The sequence below is a fragment of the Gymnodraco acuticeps genome, unplaced genomic scaffold (assembly GCF_902827175.1).
Source record: "Gymnodraco acuticeps unplaced genomic scaffold, fGymAcu1.1, whole genome shotgun sequence".
Classification (NCBI taxonomy): Eukaryota; Metazoa; Chordata; class Actinopteri; order Perciformes; family Bathydraconidae; genus Gymnodraco; species Gymnodraco acuticeps.
The window spans coordinates 65,001-87,851 of record NW_022990228.1 but is presented as its reverse complement, the minus strand read 5'-3'; the positions used below and the strand labels follow the sequence as shown (position 1 = coordinate 87,851).

Sequence of the window (22,851 nt, the reverse complement as noted above, 5' to 3'; positions counted from 1 at the left end):
ACTTCTGGATCCAACAAAACAGCAGCCAAACTCAAGGCCTCAAATGATGAAACCAATGGATGACTACCTCCACTTGTTATTTCCCACTGAAATGTGTAACCATGAACCAACGGCAAACTGTCTTTTGTACCAACCAGATGCCATCATTTATGTGGCAGATCATGATTTAACCATTATATGGCCAACCCTAACCCTAGTGCTTGGTTAGGTAGTGGCCATATGTGCACGAGTGACAATATATGCAATATTCTGCTGTCAATCACCCCAGATGGGACTCAAACCCACAATCCCTGTCTTAGGAGGCCAGTGCCTTATCCATTAGGCCACTGGGGCTTTACATCCAGCTTTTTGTGGGTCCAATAAACTAGAAATCTATGAGAGAAATTACCCTACTCCCAAGTGTGACACTTGTACCCAAAGCAACTCACGAGTGCATTCAACCATGAAGATATACACTCTAAATAGAGGGATTCCTGCAAGCACAAGGTATATATACATTCCTGTTTCTCACACAATTCGGTCTGAAGGTGCAGCTGTATCACAACATTAAGAGAGGCTAAAAGAAAGAGCTGTAGGAGTCAGAGTCCCTTCCCTTAGCAGACAACATGTCTTCCTGCTCTTACAGCTGTCACTGTCCCTCTTCTGCTGCGTCTCCAGTTGTTTCTAGTTGTTTCCAGTCCAGCAGCTGCTCCTGCTGGTTTCCTGTCAGGAGATTATCTGATTTCACAGTCCAGGAGCTGATGGACAGCACAGCTGGATTGGGTTTTCCAAACACTGAGCTGTAAGAGAAATGCGACTTTGATTCACGACCCGGAAAAAGGCTTTGACTTGTCGACATGACCACTGCGTAGTTAGATTTAAAGGGGAGACTCTATAAATGTTAAGGGCATTTTTTTTAAATGTAAAGATATCACCATGAAACTTCCCCTATTGATAACTTATATTAAGACAATACTTTTTTGTATTGCAAGTTTTCTGAAGTTAAATGTTTAAATATGTTGTTTTGTTGGCAAATAAGAGTCAACGATTTGTACAGAGGGAATTTCAGAATGTTATCACTCCATAAATCAGAAAATGCTATTAGCTGTCTTAAAATAAGGCCCTTTTTCACATGTTTTTGTGATAAAACGCCATATAAATCAGGCTCTAAATGACATTTCAATGAACCCCTTTGTTAAAAAGCTTCAGCATATAGATAGGAGAAATGTTTGGTGGGTATAAGTGCTTCTGAATTAGAGATGAATGGTAAGAGAGTATAAAAGCCCATACATGTTGCACTACAGACAGATGAATAAAATAATAAACTAACAGATAATATAATGACACTTCCCCAGTTGATTACTTAAGGCAATTATGTTCTTATAATTAGGCTACAAGTTTAACATTTTAGTTTAAATATGCAAATGAGGCATTATTTTATGCTAACTTTTGATGAATTTAGGATAATTATACACACAAAAATAGTTTAAAATATATTTTAATGTGTATTTTTAGTTTTCTTTCCACTAGTCTGCAATATTGCATGTTATATTAGCTAAATATAACTTGAAAATGGACCATTGCATGAAGTGTGTCGCCATATTAAGCAAGTCCTACACTCAAGAAACTCCCAAATGGGTCAAAATAAGTTGTGCCTAAGATTTTCAGCTCAGTTTTCGTATTAATAAATGTTTCCTCGCCCACCTTATTATCTCTGGGACAAACAGGTGTCTGTTGGGATGACGACCCACAGCTTTCCCCCACTTCCTGTTTGGGTTCTGCTGCAGCTCAGTGGATCACTGTCTGGTGAGTGGTGACCTGCCTGCCAACGACAACTCGACTACAGACAGACGCCCATTGATGCAATAAACACACCGTTAGGGAGGGGAAGTGTGTGTGCAGAGGAGGGAAGTAGTGGAGTACAATTATCTTCATTACTGTACTTGAGTAAATGTGTCTGGTATCAGTACTTTATGACTTTTTACTTTCTACTTCTCACATGTTGAACTCAAATACCTGTACTTTCTACTTCTTACATGTTGAACCCAAATACCTGTACTTTCTACTCCTTACATGTTGAACTCAAATACCTGTACTTTCTACTTCTTACATGTTGAACCCAAATACCTGTACTTTCTACTTCTTACATGTTGAACCCAAATACCTGTACTTTCTACTTCTTACATGTTGAACTCAAATACCTGTACTTTCTACTTCTTACATGTTGAACACAATTACCTGTACTTTCTACTTCTCACATGTTGAACACAAATACCTGTACTTTCTACTTCTACATGTTGAACTCAAATACCTGTACTTTCTACTTCTCACATGTTGAACTCAAATACCTGTACTTTCTACTTCTTACATGTTGAACACAAATACCTGTACTTTCTACTTCTTACATTTGAACTCAAATACCTGTACTTTCTACTTCTTACATGTTGAACACAAATACCTGTACTTTCTACTTCTTACATTTTGAACCCAAATACCTGTACTTTCTACTTCTTACATTTTGAACCCAATACCTGTACTTTCTACTTCTTACATGTTGAACCCAAATACCTGTACTTTCTACTTCTTACATGTTGAACCCAAATACCTGTACTTTCTACTTCTTACATTTTGAACTCAAATACCTGTACTTTCTACTTCTCACATGTTGAACTCAAATACCTGTACTTTCTACTTCTTACATGTTGAACACAAATACCTGTACTTTCTACTTCTTACATGTTGAACCCAAATACCTGTACTTTCTACTTCTTACATGTTGAACACAAATACCTGTACTTTCTACTTCTTACATGTTGAACACAAATACCTGTACTTTCTACTTCTTACATGTTGAACACAAATACCTGTACTTTCTACTTCTTACATGTTGAACACAAATACCTGTACTTTCTACTTCTTACATGTTGAACCCAAATACCTGTACTTTCTACTTCTCACATGTTGAACACAAATACCTGTACTTTCTACTTCTTACATGTTGAACCCAAATACCTGTACTTTCTACTTCTCACATGTTGAACACAAATACCTGTACTTTCTACTCCTTACATGTTGAACACAAATACCTGTACTTTCTACTCCTTACATGTTGAACTCAAATACCTGTACTTTCTACTTCTTACATGTTGAACCCAAGTACCTGTACTTTCTACTTCTTACATGTTGAACCCAAATACCTGTACTTTCTACTCCTTACATGTTGAACTCAAATACCTGTACTTTCTACTTCTTACATGTTGAACCCAAATACCAGTACTTTCTACTTCTTACATGTTGAACTCAAATACCTGTACTTTCTACTTCTTACATGTTGAACTCAAATACCTGTACTTTCTACTTCTTACATGTTGAACACAAATACCTGTACTTTCTACTTCTTACATGTTGAACCCAAATACCTGTACTTTCTACTTCTTACATGTTGAACCCAAATACCTGTACTTTCTACTTCTTACATGTTGAACACAAATATCTGTACTTTCTACTTCTTACATGTTGAACCCAAATACCTGTACTTTCTACTTCTTACATGTTGAACACAAATACCTGTACTTTCTACTTCTAACATGTTGAACTCAAATACCTGTACTTTCTACTTCTTACATGTTGAACACTAATACCTGTACTTTCTACTTCTTACATGTTGAACTCAAATACCTGTACTTTCTACTTCTTACATGTTGAACTCAAATACCTGTACTTTCTACTTCTTACATGTTGAACTCAAATACCTGTACTTTCTACTTCTTACATGTTGAACTCAAATACCTGTACTTTCTACTTCTTACATGTTGAAACACAAATACCTGTACTTTCTACTTCTTACATGTTGAACTCAAATACCTGTACTTTCTACTTCTTACATGTTGAACTCAAATACCTGTACTTTCTACTTCTTACATGTTGAACTCAAATACCTGTACTTTCTACTTCTTACATGTTGAACTCAAATACCTGTACTTTCTACTTCTTACATGTTGAACTCAAATACTTGTACTTTCTACTTCTTACATGTTGAACTCAAATACCTGTACTTTCTACTTCTTACATGTTGAACTCAATACCTGTACTTTCTACTTCTTACATGTTGAACACAAATACCTGTACTTTCTACTTCTCACATGTTGAACTCAAATACTTGTACTTTCTACTTCTCTCATTTCCCAAACAGCTGGTTCCTTTAGTCTGAATGTGTGTTTGATGCGTGATCATTATTCTTTAGAGTCATTGCGTGCCTATTGATTTGAACACGATCCGTGTATCCATCATTTCCTGGTCTTCTCTAAAGAAGAGGGACCAATGGAAACGTTGTCATGTTGCCGTTGTTCAGCATGGAAACATTCATTAGCTAACAATGACATTATTGTTCTATTAATATAAAGGGAGGTCAGGTACTCTTTAAAGCAGCTGCTAGTTATGGGTACTTTTTACTGAAGTACACTTCAAAGCCTCTTTACTTTGACTTGAGTAAAGACGTTTATTCAGTACTTCTACTCTTACCAGAGTATCTTTAAACACGAGTATCTGTACTTCTACTTGAGTAGCCTAAAGGATGTGTGTACTTTTGCCATCTCTGTGTGTGAGAGAGTGGCGAGATCATCAGGTGACATTCCAACCCAGTCTCATGGCATTTCATGTTCACCAACACGATTTTTAATCTATTGATTCGTGTTCACCAACACGATTTCCCCCTTTTTTTCGTGTTGCACAGCACGATTTTAAAAGCAATGTATTTCTACTGGTAATGTGTTTCGTGCCTGCAGCACGTCTTTTTCTCCGGTCGGGTCGAGGAAGACCTGAAGCTGTGTGTTTCATAAAAACATGTTCTTACTCAATATCAAGCCACAATTATTGCTTTTATTTTAAATCGTATAATTTCTGACTTTTGTTTCCGTCTGTGAGGAAAATAAATGGGGCTCAGAGCCTCAGGATACTGAAATCTGTGTTTTTAAATCTTTTTTTCCTTCTAATTTGTTATTCTTTTCAAAATAACACACTGTTATTTACTCACCAATAACACACAATTATCCTTGCTTTTATTTATTGGTTTAATTCCATCATCTCTGGCTTTTTTGGCGTCCGTCAGGAACTGAATTTCAAAATAAAAATAACCGGAAACAGACGTAGGCATTACGAGCGATTACCCAAGATCCTCAGCTATGGTTTAAGCTCGCTGATTGGATGTTTTAGCCGCAATGCATGCTGGGATTTGGTGTTTATATGATATGAAATCCGGAAAACATTTTAAAAGAATAAAATAATACTTAATTCCGAGTGTTCTTGCTTTTCTCTTTGAAAGTCATCACATAACGGCATTGTAATACACGGTTCGGCAGCATTTTTTATTTGTTATTGTCTTTATTAGGATCCCCATTAGCACTAGCATGAGCATTGGCTATTCTTCCTGGGGTCCTCACACACTCAAAACATCAACAACAAAATTAAAACAAAACAAAACAGCTCATAATTTCATGCAATTTACAGTGAAATTAAGTGAAAACTAAAATGGTCATCCAATTATCGCCATCCTAAGGCATTACATATTACAGATCTGCCGTAGTTCTTGATTTATAGAGCCCTGATGAGAAGACCTTTGGAGAAACTGGAAGAAATGCCGCCGAAACTGAATACTTGATGCGGATCATAAATATATCAACAATTAAAATTAAATTAAAATTAAACAACATCTTCAATTTCTCTTCACACAATACGTCTCCTTGCAGTATCAACAATAATTCGGCAGACTTTTACATTTGATCTAATTCACAGATAGGTTATATTTACACCATAACGGTGCACAGCTGATATAAAAGGACTTGTAGTTTTTAAAGATGTTACTGATTTTCTTTGAATAGAAGAATGTAAATACTGAGTCTGAAATAGGATAGCAATATGCTGTAAAATTATGTGAAAGCATGCATAAAACTACACATCTTCAGATGTTGTACATACATAAGTGTCCTACACTAATAACACAAAGTTATTATGGCTGTGTGTACCTTGTGTGCACCGCCTAGTGGTTAAAGCACGTTATTGAATTATTGTTTTTATGTGTTATATTTGATTAAAAAAATATTAAGAGTACATACTTTCATAGGAGGAAAGTAGAAGGTCTGTGATAGAAATATAGAATATACAAAATCAAGAAGATACTGTAAGTGATCTCTACAATAAAACAGTTTAGTGCCGGATGTACAAAGGTATTAATATGAGGAGGTGCAAAAGAGAAAAACGAATTAACCTTTATTTAAACATTAAATAATACTTTAGATTAAGGTCTTCTTTCAAATAAGAAAAACACTTTGGGGGTATCTATCTACAGATAAATATTAAGCCGGACAAAGTACTTAACGTCTAATATATTGCTTTCCTGCAATGTTAACTATGTTGAAGCACTTATTTTAACTGATATTATACATATGAATTATACTCTTATGTATGTAGATAGTATAAGAAATGTGCAGAATATGACAGTTTAATGGTGGAGGTTCACACATATTGATAGATGTCTTGTAATGCACTGTTGAGGAACCTGTGACCTAAGGTTTTCATTCATTGCATAACTACACCGTAGTTGTGTATATGATATGTCAATACACCTTTGAAAATCTTGAAATCTTGAAAGGGATGTGCAAAATAGCCATAATATACAGTCTTTAATGAACTATTAGTAGAGAATAACGAGTAATGAATATACTTTATTACTCGTTTCCATTCATGTCAATTGCAGATACATGTTTAGTCTTCTCAAGCACCAACTATCAAATATCTCTCCTGATTGTTGGCACTTGACAATCACCTTCCCTGAATTTTACTCAGGTGTAACTAAAGTCTGCTTTAAGGGTTGTTTATATTTCACATCATTAATCAGAATCTGCAAAGTAACTCAAATAAGTGTAGTGGAGTAAAAATACCAGGTTAACCTCTGAATTGTAGTGGAGTAGAATTACAAAGTAACAATGAGCTGTCATGTGGGTATATATTAATGCTGCGCATTATGGACACAAGCGATTTTCACCCATTTATTAATTATATGTTTTACATTTGATAACACCAATGTGTTTAATACTGGCAACTACTAATTGTGGGGAAAACGAAAACGTTCAGTAGAGACGTCCCATAGAACATTTTGCGGAACACAATAGCCAGCATGTGTAGTTCTGGGGGGCGTTCGATTCCAGTTTTGGAAAGTCTGGCGTGGTTTCGTTCCATTTCACACAGCTGTTTGACGCTCTGCGTAACCTTGGCGCACTGCCACTCCAACATCCAATCCCAGAGCTTGAAGATTAATCACGGGGACTGTAGTCCTAAACGATAGCTGGGGATTATGGGTAGTGTAGTGTCTTCGGCCATCCTAAACTCCTAGAAGCCTACGTCTGTTTCCGGTTATTTTTATTTTGAAATTCAGTTCCAGACGGATGCCAAAAAAGCCAGAGATGATGGAATTAAAACAATAAATAAAAGCAAGGATAATTGTGTGTTATTGGTGAGTAAATAACAGTGTGTTATTTTGAAAATAATAACAAATTAGAAGGAAAAAAATGTTTAAAAAATACAGATTTCAGTATCCTGAGGCTCTGAGCCCCATTTATTTTCCTCACAGACGGCAACAAAAGTCAGAAATTATACGATTTAAAATAAAAGCAATAATTGTGGCTTGATATTGAGTAAGAACATGTTTTTATGAACCACACAGCTTCCGGTCTTCCACGACCCGACCGGAGAAAAAGACGTGCTGCAGGCACGAAACACATTACCAGTAGAAATACATTGCTTTTAAAATCGTGCTGTGCAACACGAAAAAAAGGGGAAAATCGTGTGGGTGAACACGAATCAATAGATTAAAAATGGTGTTGGTGAACACGAAATGCCATGAGACTGGGGCTGCTTGAAGCTTCTCAGGTCGATTAAATGAAATCCTTGCTTCCCTCACTTGCGTCGTTTCCCTGCGTTTAGTCCCTCCCACCAGGGAAGCATGGAGGGACGCAAGGAAACCACGAGAAGCAGGGAAATGAGTTTTAAGAGCAATGGGACGTCCTTTCCTCCGGAGCGTCACGTGAAGCGACGTCCGTTTGTGATGACGCTGCACAGCTGATCGTCTGACAGCAGCTCTGTCCCCGTTATTTCCACACACACCCCCGCCTCTGTTAGTACACATTTACTGACACAAACATTTGTATCATCTGTTGTAGACCCAAATAAATCAAATCAAATAAGAACTCATTCTCAAAAAAGATAAACGCCATTCTTAAAATGTATAAACGAACATTAGTTTGATTAATATTGATTAGAGTGCACAAAATAAATACAATAATTGAGAGAAGAAAAAGAGATATGTTATCTATCAAAACCCAGTTAGATTAACATTCATTGGATTGCACACTTTGTTTGTTTGTTTGGATATGTAGCACATTAACATTTTAATAGCACTTAATGACTGACTGAATGGAAATGACAATAAATGAAAATGTAAAACGAAAAAAGCGATCATGAAAATGTTTCCAACAAATGAATAAAATGATTTTTGACCACTTTGTTGTTCAGATATATCACATATTTGTAACTAAATGAAACATGAATTGAAACAAAACACGGTATAAACTGAGGAGTGAGTCTCGTGAGGTTCATGTGTTTTCTTCACTCCGCTGGGAAACGGCTCTCATGTCAAGAAGCATGAGATCAGTGCATGCACTGCATCGTCCAATCAGTGAGCGATACACAGTAAGGGGGCGGGGCGAGTATCTGAGGATTTCACCGGAGGATGGTCTGGTGGTTCCTCGATTATCGCTCCTCTATTATCGCTCCTCGCTCCTCCGGCAGAAATAAGAGCCATGGGACGGTACTCAAGATGGCGTAGGCAAATCAACTTCCGGTGAGACCGAGGACCGAGGAGCGAGGAAATGAAAATAGTCGACCTGAGAAGCAGCCTGGGTTGGACATTCACACACAGAGCAGGTCACACACACTTTCTCCCGCTGCACAGATCTCCTTTAACAGGTGACTGAAGAGCGCCATCTACTGGTGTATAAAATACATCTTACCTTCTTAGTTAAATGTCAGTTTTGACCTTCCATGTGTTTCAGCATCGCAGTGTAGTGGAATTTTACGGTGTAGGACATGAGAAAAAAAGTTAATAAAATAAAAAATAGAGTTCTGTCTTCAGTCTGAGAACTCTGAAATAAATGTATTTTTGTTCTGAAATAAAAATATATTTTGAAAAAGATGTTCTGAATATTTGTTGTCCTGCAAATATAAGAATTCTGAAAAAAATGTATTATTAATATTATTTTAATTTCCTGTATTTATTTCTGTATATATTTCCTAATTTATTAATTATTTTATTAATTTATTCCTGTATTTATTTCCATATTAATTAATTTATTCCTCCATATTAATCCGTCACCAATCTGCATTACTGGTGATCCATCTTCTGCTGTGTAAATGGATGTAACTGCACCTTCATTACCAGTGGCTTTACACTTAGCTTACACCTTAATGTTCTTGGATGTGCTTCAATAAACCCCCTTAGTGTTGAAAAGTACAATTGTTTAAAACAGACATATTTGCAAAGAAAACAAATCCATCACTTCCACTTGATTTCAGCTTCATCTGTATTCATGTTAAGTTTTTTTATAATGAAACAAACTTGTCACTGTGATTTAAGGTTCAACACAACAACGTGTCTTCAAAACCAGATGGTCAAACAAACCAGTTGCAGAGTAGAAGTGTTGTATAAATTACAATCCTGTCACATTACAATCCTTTTTAAAAGCAGCAACAACGATGATATGTCCGACGGTACGAATAAATAAGAGAACATGGAGGTTTTAAAGAACCCTTCGGCCACCTTAACAGCCACGGTGATCACTGAGAGATTTCAGGTGTGTGTTTTTATGCATAATTGTTGTTAACAGCACTTTGTAGATTCAGGTTTTTTAACAGGGTCTCAGTGCCAGAGGTTCAACCTCACAGCATCCTCAACAGAAAACTCCACACACACACACACACACACACACACACACACATTTTAAGCCACTGTCATCAAAACTGTACATTCAATAAATTAACAATGCATTGTCTTTGTTATAAGCAACCAGTGAAATGACTCTAGATTACATAATTACATTAGATTACAGGTAGGATGAACCAGACGAGAGAAAGGGAATGATCCAGATGGCTGAGGAAAGGTGGGATGGTAATGTTTAGCACGAGTTTGGTAGGCGCGTAGTGATGACATCATCTACCCATTCAGTCCCATTTGAGTTCAAGTTTTCTTCACACAGATAGGCTCCAGTCCCTTTGTCTCTATATTTTCATTTTCTTATCCCCACATGGTCTCAGGTCACACGTTGGGATTGTCTCTGATCTGATGAGACTTCGCTGAGTTTCGTCTTCCTGCAGTCTTCAAGGCTTGTGTTTAAAATGGGCCTCCACTGAAAAGACACAAGAAAATAAAGTTAGTTGAAGCAGAAGAACGGGGAGGCAGTTCTATAGGTTAGACAGGTTTTTGGGCTGTTAACGGCCTCAGATTTGACTCAAACCTACAAAGAATGGACAGTGGCTTATTCATTGTAGTCTAGGGTTGCGGTCGAATAGTCCATTTAGCTTAGGAACCTTCCTAACGGAGTGAAATGACCCGGAAGTCCCTCAGTGGCAGCCATGATAAGTGCCGTTTGAATTCTCTAGATGATAGGAAAGGAGATTTCAAACTTCCTTTATAACCTCCTTTAGCTTAGGAAACACTGGGCCTTCCTTTACGAAAGGAAAGGAGAAAATGCTGCCCCACAATGCATTGCAGTCGCAGCATTTTCCGTCACAGAACATTCGGCCGTTCACGGAAACAACCGATCATGACCAATAAATGATATCATGAAAGTTACGGTGCTTATTAAGCTTTTTAAAACGTATGTGGTAAGTTGCCAAAGTGCTTTGTTTTGAACGTTCATCAGTATTATAATCAAAAAGAGAAATATGAACGTTAGTTTTTACTGAAATGATCAAATAAAGTCAACATCTCACAGTCTTTACTGAGCTGTGTGGGGTTTGTTATAAACTTATAAAAGATGTTTGAATGGTGATATAGATCCCAAATGTTCACCTGTTTCGTACACTTACAGGACATTTTCATTGAATAAAAACAATACGGGTAACACAATGCGTCGTTTCAAATGAGATACCAATGGCCCCTGATGATGTGAGAGTAACAACAAGAAAACAAGAAACAAGAGGAGGGGGAGACATGTAGTCACAGATAAGCCTTGTGATTTTTGCTGTTGTTTATAGACATTGTACAAAGGTGTGGCGCTGTCCATGGTGTATAAGCTTACATGACTGAGCCTTCTTTATTAGATGTATTCTTTTATCATGAAATAGAAGCCCTATGCTTTGTATTTAAGCTGTAAATGGCCCCAGAAAGGTCTCAAACCTACAATACCTGGCTTAGGGGGCCAGTGGCTGATCCATTGTAGTCAGGGTTTGGGGCCCAGTACTCTGACTGTGCGAAAGACACAATGGTAAATGGACTGTACTTGTGTAGCGCTTTATCCAGTATTTTTAAGAGCCCTCAAAGCACTTTATATATTACATGTCATTCACCCATTCACACCCATTCATACAGAGCAGTGTACCTTACTCTAGGAACTAATATTCATACACATTCACACACTGTCGGCCATGCCATCGGGAGCAACTCAGGGTTAAGTGTCTTGCCCAAGGATACATCGACATGTTGACTGCATGGGCTGGGATCGAACCCACAATCTTCTGGTTGAAAGACGACCTTATTCAGTTGCCTATCATTGCATTTTTTTCTATAAATTACCCCAGATGGGACTCGAACCCACAATCCCTGGCTTAGGAGGCCAGTGCCTTATCCATTGGGCCACTGGGGCTTGAAAACCCACATTTGTACCACTTGTTTAGACATACAGAAGACAACATGTGTTTTTAAATGAGGTAACAATGGCCTCGATTATCTTCCAACCTCTCCTGTCACTTTAGGTTCCTACTCAACACCCACCAACATGCCAAACTCAAGGCTTTTGAACTCTAAGTGGCAGAACAAGAGATGAGGTGAGGGGACACCATTCCACATTTGGTTTTCTCTCAATAGAGTTTGCACTGAATTGAGTTCTGTTCGAGTGCTAGTTTGATTACAACTAATTATGAATATTTTTAGTTTTTATCACCAACCACTGACATGAAGTCCACAGTTACACGGTTAACATCTAACATCTTTCTCTTCCCAAACACTAATATGAACCCAACAGAACTTGGTTATAGGCACAGCTGTCAATCACCCCAGATGGGACTCGAACCCACAATCCCTGGCTTCGGAGGCCAGTGCCTTATCCATTGGGCCACTGGGGCTTCACCTCACTCTGATTTACCAATTTTGTCCACATACAGCCAAAAATGTATTCTATTTATATAGAAGTCTATGAGAAAATGACCCTACGTCCAATCTCTTGTGTCGTTTCTGGTTTAAACAACGGTCAAAATGCAAAACTCAAGGCTTCTAATCTGTAGCCCAAATATTAACAGATGGCTTCATAGTGACTAGATCCATATACAGTTTGTCCACTGAATTGATGCTTGTTTGGTTTGAGCCCTTTCCACATGTGGTTCTCTCTCAACACAGTTCGCACTAAGTTGAGTTCTGTTGTAGTACTTTGAATCTGTTTGCTTTGTATCACACTTTGGGCAAACCTTTTCATATCTGACTGTGACTGTCTCAATCCATTCTGCATTGAATTGAGTTCTGCTCCAGTAGAGTGCTGGTGCTGGTTTTATTTCAACCAACTGCAAAACTGTTTGTTTCTTTCCAACCACTGTCAGGATGTCTCCAGTAACACGGTTAACACTAAGCTTCCCAAAGACTAATATGAACCCATAGACTTCTGGGTTACAGGCCAAACTGTCAATCACCCCAGATGGGACTTGAACCCACAATCCCTGGCTTAGGAGGCCAGTGCCTTATCCATTGGGCCACTGGGGCATGAAAACTACACATGTGTACACGTTTCGTACACATACAGCACACAAAATGTGGTTTTAAATTAGGTAACAATGGCCTCGATTATCTTTCAACCTGTTGTGTCACTTCTGGTTCTTACAAAACCCCAGCCAGAATGCCAAACCCAAGGCTTTTGAACTGTAAGTGGCAGAACAAGAGATAAGGTGAGGGGACACCTTTCCACGTGTGGTTCTCTCTCAACACAGTTCACACTAAATTGAGTTCTGTTGTGTACTTTGAATATTTTTGCTTTGAATCACCAACCACTGACATGATGTCCTCAGTTACATGGTTAACACTAACCTCTAACTCTTCTCAAACACTAATATGAACCCAACAGCACTTGGTTATAGGCCCAGCTGTCAATCACCCCAGATGGGACTCAAACCCACAATCCCTGGCTTAGGAGGCCAGTGCCTTATCCATTGGGCCACTGGGGCTCAAAATGCTACCTGTGGCTGATCCATTGTATTCCTGGTTAGGGGCCCAGTACACTCTCACTGTGTGAAAGAGACAATAATCACACTCCTCTGCTATAAATCACCCCAGATGGGACTCGAACCCACAATCCCTGGCTTAGGAGGCCAGTGCCTTATCCATTGGGCCACTGGGGCTTGAACACCCACATGTTTACCACTTTTTTAGACATACAGAAGACAACATGTGGTTTTAAATGAGAAAACAATGGCCTCGATTATCTTCCAACCTCTTGCATCATTTCTGGTTCCTACACAACACCCGTCAAAATGCCAAACTCAAGGCTTTTGACCTTTAAGTGGCAGAACAAGAGATGAGGTGAGGGGACACCATTCCACATTTGGTTTTCTCTCAATACAGTTTACACTGAATTGAGTTCTGTTCGAGTGCTAGTTCGATTCCAACTAACTATGAAGATTTTTACTTTTTATCACCGACCACTGACATGATGTCCTCATTTACATGGTTAACATCTTCCAAACACTAATATGAACCCAAACACCTCTTGGTTACAGGCCCAGCGGTAAATCACCCCAGATGGGACTCGAACCCACAATCCCTGGCTTAGGAGGCCAGTGCCTTATCCATTAGGCCACTGGGGCATTAGAACTACAATTGTGTACCTGTTTCGTACACATACAGCACACAAAATATGGTTTTAAATATTTTAAAGATCAAGCTGGCGGAAAGGCGGATGTCGCATGTTATTTGGACACAGCACAGATCCGACGTAAGCGTGACGTATGCGGTGCTTGCTTCCTAGACCGACAACATCTTGGTGCTTGAAACAAACCGGATTCCGGAGCTTAGAGTGAACAGAAAAACCGGTGCTTTTCAACTCCAGCTCCGAACCGGCCCTGGAACCGCCTTTGTGTGAAAGGGGCAATAGTGACTAGATCCATATACAGTTTGTCCACTGAAGTGAGTTCTGTTTTTATGCTTGTTTGGTTTGAAACCTTTCCACATGTGGTTCTCTCTCAACACAGTTTGCACTAAGTTGAGTTCTGTTGTAGTACTTTGAATCTTTTTGCTTTGTATCACACTTTGGGCAAACCTTTTAAAATCTGACTATGACTGTCTCAATCCATTCTGCATTGAATTGAGTTCTGCTCCAGTAGAGTGCTGGTGCTGGTTTTATTTCAACCAACTGCAAAACTGTTTGTTTCTTTCCAACCACTGTCAGGATGTCTCCAGTAACACGGTTAACACTAAGCTTCCCAAAGACTAATATGAACCCATAGACCTCTGGGTTACAGGCCAAACTGTCAATCACCCCAGATGGGACTTGAACCCACAATCCCTGGCTTAGGAGGCCAGTGCCTTATCCATTGGGCCACTGGGGCATGAAAACTACACATGTGTACCCGTTTCGTACACATACAGCACACAAAATGTGGTTTTAAATTAGGTAACAATGGCCTCGATTATCTTTCAACCTGTTGTGTCACTTCTGGTTCTTACAAAACCCCAGCCAGAATGCCAAACCCAAGGCTTTTGAACTGTAAGTGGCAGAACAAGAGATAAGGTGAGGGGACACCTTTCCACGTGTGGTTCTCTCTCAACACAGTTCACACTAAATTGAGTTCTGTTGTGTACTTTGAATATTTTTGCTTTGAATCACCAACCACTGACATGATGTCCTCAGTTACACGGTTAACACTAACCTCTAACTCTTCTCAAACACTAATATGAACCCAACAGCACTTGGTTATAGGCCCAGCTGTCAATCAACCCAGATGGGACTCAAACCCACAATCCCTGGCTTAGGAGGCCAGTGCCTTATCCATTGGGCCACTGGGGCTCAAAATGCTACCTGTGGCTGATCCATTGTATTCCTGGTTAGGGGCCCAGTACACTCTCACTGTGTGAAAGAGACAATAATCACACTCTTCTGCTATAAGTTACCCCAGATGGGACTCGAACCCACAATCCCTGGCTTAGGAGGCCAGTGCCTTATCCATTGGGCCACTGGGGCATGAACACCCACATGTTTACCACTTTTTTAGACATACAGAAGACAACATGTGGTTTTAAATGAGAAAACAATGGCCTCGATTATCTTCCAACCTCTTGCATCATTTCTGGTTCCTACACAACACCCGTCAAAATGCCAAACTCAAGGCTTTTGACCTTTAAGTGGCAGAACGAGGTGAGGGGACACCATTCCACATTTGGTTTTCTCTCAATACAGTTTGCACTGAATTGAGTTCTGTTCGAGTGCTAGTTCGATTCCAACTAACTATGAAGATTTTTACTTTTTATCACCGACCACTGACATGATGTCCTCATTTACATGGTTAACATCTTCCAAACACTAATATGAACCCAAACACCTCTTGGTTAAAGGCCCAGCGGTAAATCACCCCAGATGGGACTCGAACCCACAATCCCTGGCTTAGGAGGCCAGTGCCTTATCCATTAGGCCACTGGGGCATGAAAACTACAATTGTGTACCTGTTTCGTACACATACAGCACACAAAATATGGTTTTAAATATTTTAAAGATCAAGCTGGCGGAAAGGCGGATGTCGCATGTTATTTGGACACAGCACAGATCCGACGTAAGCGTGACGTATGCGGTGCTTGCTTCCTAGACCGACAACATTTTGGTGCTTGAAACAAACCAGCTTAGAGTGAACAGAAAAACCGGTGCTTTTCAACTCCAGCTCCGAACCGGCCCTGGAACCGCCTTTGTGTGAAAGGGGCAATAGTGACTAGATCCATATACAGTTTGTCCACTGAATTGGGTTCTGTTTTGATGCTTGTTTGGTTTGAGCCAAGTAACTTCCTCTAACTCTAATAAATGACCTAATAACCTCTGTGTTACGGGGCCAACAGTTAATCACCCCAGATGGGACTCGAACCCACAATCCCTGGCTTAGGAGGCCAGTGCCTTATCCATTGGGCCACTGGGGCTTTACAACATACAATTTCACCAGTTCAACTCACACACTTCCAACAACAATGTGTGGTACAATGGCCCCTGATGCTTCTGTGACAGTAACAAAGGTTAAATGAAAGACAACACATTAGGACAAAACCGAGCTTTAGTGGCTTTTTCATTGTAGTAATTCTATGTGTTCAGAAGGTAATTGTTGTTTAACTTTGTTACAAACAAGCATCTCGATATATCAGGTGCTCTAGGGGAAACAAATTGGTCTTCAAATACCATCGAATCCAAGAACATCCTTCATTTTTCAGAGATTAAAGTTTACAAACCAGACTCCACTCCTTCAAACCATTGCTCCACAATGCTACTAGAAAGCAAACACTTCAGAGAGTATACAGGCTAAATGTTTCCCTTACTGAAAATAAATCCATTCAGTATTCAAATGTCTCTCACCTGCGTATTCCTGCGGCCTCATTGGTCGGTTGATGACCCTCTGGAAGGCCGATATCCAATCGCGCTGTTCGGCCTCGGTCTCGCAGGCGAACAGGAACTTCCTGTCGGGCGTGACGATGGTGATGCCGTGGCTCCAGTGGTGTCCCTGCGTGGAGGAGGGCAGCCCGGAGAGCACCGTGTAGCTGTTCTCCTTACTGCCGATGAACACCTCTCCACGGGCATAGGCGTCCTGAGAGCAGACATTCAACGCTTGTATTGTCATGTGTACATAGCTACAGTGTAGATATGGCAATGAAAATCTTAGGTCACAGGCTCCTCCAACAGAGCAACACAATAAAGCAAATAGTTAAAATAGTGCAAGGAGACTCTATATCCTCCTGAGAACCGAGGGACAAAGGTGTCTCCCAATTGTTTTGTATTTTCTTTTCCTACCTATTTAGGGTTCAAAAAACATCTTGCAATTAAGACAATTCTTTATTTAATTTTAAATGTTACAGTATGTCCACTGTAGAGGAAGCCAATACCATTTGAGTGTGAAAAGACCGCCATAATTAACAGATAAACGATGTAACATATTATGCTTATAGAACGATATTAATAGAAGAATGCATTCACCTTTGTTTGAACATTAAATAATGAATAGATTTGAACATGGCTGTATATTTGATCAATAAAAAACTAGTTTGGTTTTTGGTGAATGCTGCTTCAAAGACGTTGTAGTCAATGTACTGGGAAAAGTACTCCAATTGGACTGGGAATTGGACTCCAGTCTGCACGGGCTGTAGGGTCATCATGACTAGATTTATGGATGTGCTTTCCAGTTGACTCATAGGAACAAACTTGGCATTCCTGAGGCAATTCTCATTTTTCATGGCTCCACTTCAAACAACAATAAGACATACGTGCAAGTAATTGGAATATGATACATTAGATAAATAAATTGTAAGTTGAAACCAGATGAATGTTAGGGATGTTTTTTCAACAGTTCAGGTGTTCAACAGTCTTATGTTCCCGTGGGATGAAACTGTCCCTGAGTCTGGTGGTTTTAGACCAGAGAGAGAGAGGAAGTCTGATGAAGAAAGTGAGCGATCAGACAGAAACAAAGGGGATATAATGAGGTCTTACCAGAGGGTCTTTGAAGTACATGAGTCTCCTGTCGTCCATGGTGAACCACCTCTTCTTAAAGCCCTCTGTGTGCTGAGGCAGAGAAAAATACACTATTACACGTTGAAGAGACAATTTTCTGCAATTGGTTTTCTGCAAGTTTCAATCCAGTTTTTTTAACTTTTCCAGTATAATGTTTTTTGGTGATAGTTAGGGTTTTTAAGCTGAACAACATTCAAAGAAAAAGTATTGCTTCATTATAAGAAGTCACCAAAAAGTTGGAAACTATTCTACTATGACCTCCAGATGCTTTCAGATTTAGGCAAATGTAACTTTGGTAATGAGGTTTAGTAATAGTATACATCCTGATTTGACGTTGCAGGAACTTAAGGATCCAGTGAGTATGCAAACCTTTGGACCGGTTTTCTCCATAAATCCTTCCTTCATGAAGCTTCGGGTCAGTTTAGGCACCAGCTGGAGGAAAGAAGACGAACGAGAGATACGTGAAATAATAGGATGCAAAAAAGGGCACAAAAGACGGATGATGTTGGGACTATCGTTAGCATTTAGAGCTAAATAGCTACAGATAGCTATTACAATGTCTTTGCCTCTTATTTGACTCAATTATTTTTTCCATAAGTTAATCGACCGATCTTAAAACTGAGATCTGTAAAATCTGTAAATCTTTCTCCACAAAGAATCATGAAAAAATACCATTTTGAATTTACCAAATGTTTGCTCAAAGGTTTAAAACAAATTCGTCATTCAGCAGAAAAAACACACAACAAATAAATAAACAAATAATTTAGAAGTAAATTAAGGACCTATATTTTTTATTTGGCCCCACAAGAGCTTGCAAAGAATATAATATGTTTATTATATGGTTACATGCAACTTTACAGAAGCACATTGCCCATAAACTACATGTCCCACAATGCATCTCAAATTTGACTTTTTCTCAACATTACTTTTTTTTCAAAATGTCACTTATTTGTTTTTGTTTTTCCAGAATGTGGCTTTTCTTTTTAAATCATTTTGTGACATTCTCCCTGAAGAGACTTGCAATTATTTGCCCTAAACTTCTGCTTTCAGACGTAGTTATGAAGTTATTACCCTATCCGATAATAATCCAATGCAGAGGCAATAATGTAATATAATACATTATTTTATATATATTCAATATTTATATATGTATTTTTTTATATAGTCTTCAAGTTACAACCGGCCCTTTGAGTGCAACCATAATGTTAATGTGGCCCGTGATGAAATTGAGTTTGACCCCCCTGCTTTAGATGAAAATAAGGAGCCCCTCCCCACGCCCCTCTGAGAGAGGTTTGGTTACAAAGAACTCAATGGAGCTCTAGGAGGAGATTCAGGTGATAAGGGGGGGGGGGGGGGGGTACCTTGGTTGCTGATTGGCTAATGGTTACACAAGACAACACATCGTGATGACATCACAAAGTGGCCAAAATCTGATCAGCTCATTTTCAGACAGGTTTTTATAGAAATGGATCAAAAAGAGAGAGAATCTTTGTTCCTGAAACTTTCAGAGTCTCTTTCCACAGAGGGGACACATGTTGATGAAGAAGAGACATGAAGAAGAGGGGACACATGTTGATGTAGAAGAGACATGAAGAAGAGGGGACACATGTTGATGTAGAAGAGACATGAAGAAGAGGGGACACATGTTGATGTAGAAGAGGCATGAAGAACAGGGGACACATGTTGATGTAGAAGAGACATGAAGAAGAGTGGACACATGTTGATGTAGAAGAGACATGAAGAAGAGGGGACACATGTTGATGTAGAAGAGACATGAAGAAGAGGGGACACATGTTGATGTAGAAGAGACATGAAGAAGAGGGGACACATGTTGATGTAGAAGAGACATGAAGAAGAGGGGACACATGTTGATGTAGAAGAGACATGAAGAAGAGGGGACACATGTTGATGTAGAAGAGACATGAAGAAGAGGGGACACATGTTGATGTAGAAGAGACATGAAGAAGTGGATTTTGCATAATAGGTGATCTTTAAATGCTCACCTCCTCATCACTGGCTCCGGGAAAGGCCACCTGCAGGTAATGGAACCTGGCCGCTCTGATAGCATTGAACCAGTCCACCATCTCCTGTAATAAAGAAACACACACACACGCACACACACACACACACACACACACACACACACACACACACACACACACACACACACACACACACACACACACACACACACACACACACACACACAGAGTGAGTGATGTGTGTTTTTTTTCTTTTTTCTCCGCTGCCAGTGAAGGCATCACTAAGGTGTGTTCAGAGGCCTCTGTGCTGCTGCAGAGCTGTCGATAACAGCACCACAGAAGAAGAGTGACGGTGACACCGAATGAACCCAATGAACCCTTCCTGTCTGAGCCTGCAGTTTCACCACCCAGCCAGCAGAGGGAGGACCGCCATCGCTCTTTTCACTCTCCAAATAATATGTTTCAAATATTTGTATTGCGAAGAAGCATACAAGTGTACGCAGTAGTACAGACTTCTTTGGGGTGGAAATCCTGCTTCCCTTTTTCAACTTAGAAGACAAACAGAACAGCCAACAAGAAATAATAAAGAAAAAAACATAGCATGACAGGAATAGTGGGAAAGGACATACAAAATAGTATAATAAAAATAAATAAATACAATTAAAGGGTTCAAATGAGCCCAGACTACTCTCCTAATAATATGGCTTTTAGTATTTCTCCTTTTTAATCTTGTTTTTGTTTATGAACTCAGAACAGAGACAACACACACATATACATCAATGATATTCCAATCCAATCCAACTTTATTTATATAGCACTTTAAAACCTTCAGACCAAAGTGCTGTACAGAGAGATAAGCTCACAAAACATAAAATAAATACATTTAAAATAAAAAACAGCCATATAATAAAAACAATAGACCACTGAAAGCAAATAAAAGCAACAATCTACTTGTTTACGAATGCTAAGGAGAAGAGGTGGGTTTTAAGACGGGATTTAAAAACTTTTGACATGTTGAAACCTGAGTTTCAACAGTCACATTAAAACAGTTACTAAATCAGCCTACTATCACCTAAAGAACATATCTAGGATTAAAAGACTAATGTCACAGCAGGATTTGGAAAAGCTTGTCCATGCTTTTATCTTCAGTAGACTCGACTACTGCAATGGTGTCTTCACAGGTCTCACTAAATCTATTAGGAAAGCTGCAGCTGATTCAGAACGCCGCTGCTCGAGTCCTCACTAACACTAAGAAAGTGGATCACATCACTCCTGTTCTGAAGTCTTTACACTGGCTTCCTGTGTGTCAAAGAATAGATTTCTAAAATACTGCTGCTGGTTTATAAAGCACTGAATGGTTTAGGCCCAAAATACATTTCTGACCTCCTGCTAAATGATGAACCATCCAGATCTCTCAGGTCTTCAGGGACTGGTCAGCTTTCTGTCCCCAGAGTCAGAACTAAACATGGAGAAGCAGCGTTCAGTTATTATGCTCCAAATATCTGGAACAAACTCCCAGAAACCTGCAGGTCCGCTGCAACTCTGACTACTTTCAAATCCAGCAAGAAGACTTTTCTTTTTGTCGTTGCTTTTAATTTTAATTGAAACGGAGCCGTTGTGTTCATCAGTAAAGTGGAACTTCTGTGTGAACTATTCATATCTTAATGCACTGTAACCTTTTATTCATGTACTTTTTATTCATGTACTTTTTCTTTTAATGTTTCTTTTATTATCTTTTACTGATTTTAAATGCCTTTGTCTGAATGTCTTTCATTTTTGTAAAGCACCTTGAATTGCCTTGTGTTGAAAGGTGCTATATGAATAAACTTGCCTTGCCTTGCAAGCGTTTATAAGGGTGAGGGCTTTTTAAGGTCATTTACATTCATACTGTTGTATACATGACATGTCACTTGTTAGATGCTTTTATCCAAAGCGACTTACATACTCAATACTGTGGGTAATCCCTACAGGAGCAATGTGGGGGGAAGTATCTCACACACAACGACATGCTGACTGCAGTGGGGTTTGAACCTGTGCCCCCCTGATCCGAACACCAAGGCTCTATCCCACTGCGCCACACGCCTCCCGTATATACGTATACTGTTGCAATTGCTCCCATTTTTGATATTTTTGTGGCAATTTCTACTGTTTTCCTTATTGTGGATGTACATTAGGGCTGCACAACTTAGCAAAAATAAATCATTTTGATTTTAAATGTTCACATTTCTGTAAAACAATATATTACATTTGAGTAAAAACTTGATTCATTGTGCAGTACTAATGTCAATCATAGACAATTGTTTTGATAGCCCCTCTATTTTTTGATTGAAAGCTTGTTCTTTTACCTTAATCTGGAAGTAGACATCTTTGAAATAAAGCTTCAAGTCCACATGTTACCTTAGTAGACGTTGCCTCAGAGCCAAAACACCCACAAACTGTGTCAAACTCTCTCTGAGTGCTCTGTCGCTGCTGAAGACACTGATACTACAAATGAAGAGTTACGCAAAAAGCCAGAAGGAAATGAATTATTGAGGGACATTCCCAAGTCCCAGTGTGTTTAGGAAAGCAGACAGCGTGCATATTATACCACCAACCCTGTATTACTGCACTCTCAGACGTGATGGAGAATATGAGAAGTCTTTGGAGGTTGCCTTGACACAATGAAGTAAATGATAATTGCACAATATAATGGCTAATAGATAATGATAACATTAGTTCCCTATAAGCCTCATTTTTACTACGAATAATCATTGTGCAACCCAAACAGGAAGTGGAAGGCACTTGTTTTCCCTGGTAGCTAACCATAGGTATTAAAGAACACCAATAAAACTGCTTTGCATTATTATCCCAAAGAAATGGAAATGGCAGCTAAAGTGGAACAACCAAAG

The 22,851-nt window shown here is 39.1% G+C and overlaps 1 protein-coding gene and 12 non-coding genes across 14 annotated transcripts in view; all 13 read right to left on the bottom strand.

Annotated features, from left to right (window-relative positions):
• Nucleotides 1–260: 260 nt before the first annotated feature.
• trnar-ccu lies at nt 261–333 on the bottom strand. The gene has a single exon. It is a non-coding gene; the product is annotated as a tRNA-Arg (tRNA).
• A 9,260-nt stretch (nt 334–9,593) lies between these two features.
• The window catches only part of LOC117547958 (arf-GAP with dual PH domain-containing protein 1), a 38,785-nt gene continuing 25,527 nt past the window's right edge, over nt 9,594–22,851 (bottom strand). The window contains exons 7-11 of one of the 2 annotated variants that reach the window (XM_034218887.1): nt 19,985–20,068; nt 18,351–18,413; nt 17,961–18,032; nt 16,836–17,064; nt 9,594–10,433 (exon numbers count right to left, since the gene is read on the bottom strand). In XM_034218887.1, coding sequence (XP_034074778.1) covers nt 10,405–10,433; nt 16,836–17,064; nt 17,961–18,032; nt 18,351–18,413; nt 19,985–20,068 — 477 coding nt within the window. In that variant the 3' untranslated portion in view covers nt 9,594–10,404. The remainder of the gene's footprint in view (nt 10,434–16,835; nt 17,065–17,960; nt 18,033–18,350; nt 18,414–19,984; nt 20,069–22,851) is intronic. The other variant, XM_034218888.1, reaches the window with a different exon arrangement.
• Nucleotides 11,819–11,891, bottom strand: trnar-ccu. The gene has a single exon. It is a non-coding gene; the product is annotated as a tRNA-Arg (tRNA).
• trnar-ccg lies at nt 12,297–12,369 on the bottom strand. The gene has a single exon. It is a non-coding gene; the product is annotated as a tRNA-Arg (tRNA).
• trnar-ccu lies at nt 12,925–12,997 on the bottom strand. Its single transcript has one exon. It is a non-coding gene; the product is annotated as a tRNA-Arg (tRNA).
• On the bottom strand, nt 13,383–13,455 carry trnar-ccu. The gene has a single exon. It is a non-coding gene; the product is annotated as a tRNA-Arg (tRNA).
• On the bottom strand, nt 13,557–13,629 carry trnar-ccu. Its single transcript has one exon. It is a non-coding gene; the product is annotated as a tRNA-Arg (tRNA).
• Nucleotides 14,022–14,094, bottom strand: trnar-ccu. The gene has a single exon. It is a non-coding gene; the product is annotated as a tRNA-Arg (tRNA).
• Nucleotides 14,763–14,835, bottom strand: trnar-ccu. The gene has a single exon. It is a non-coding gene; the product is annotated as a tRNA-Arg (tRNA).
• On the bottom strand, nt 15,221–15,293 carry trnar-ccu. Its single transcript has one exon. It is a non-coding gene; the product is annotated as a tRNA-Arg (tRNA).
• trnar-ccu lies at nt 15,395–15,467 on the bottom strand. Its single transcript has one exon. It is a non-coding gene; the product is annotated as a tRNA-Arg (tRNA).
• Nucleotides 15,853–15,925, bottom strand: trnar-ccu. The gene has a single exon. It is a non-coding gene; the product is annotated as a tRNA-Arg (tRNA).
• On the bottom strand, nt 16,336–16,408 carry trnar-ccu. Its single transcript has one exon. It is a non-coding gene; the product is annotated as a tRNA-Arg (tRNA).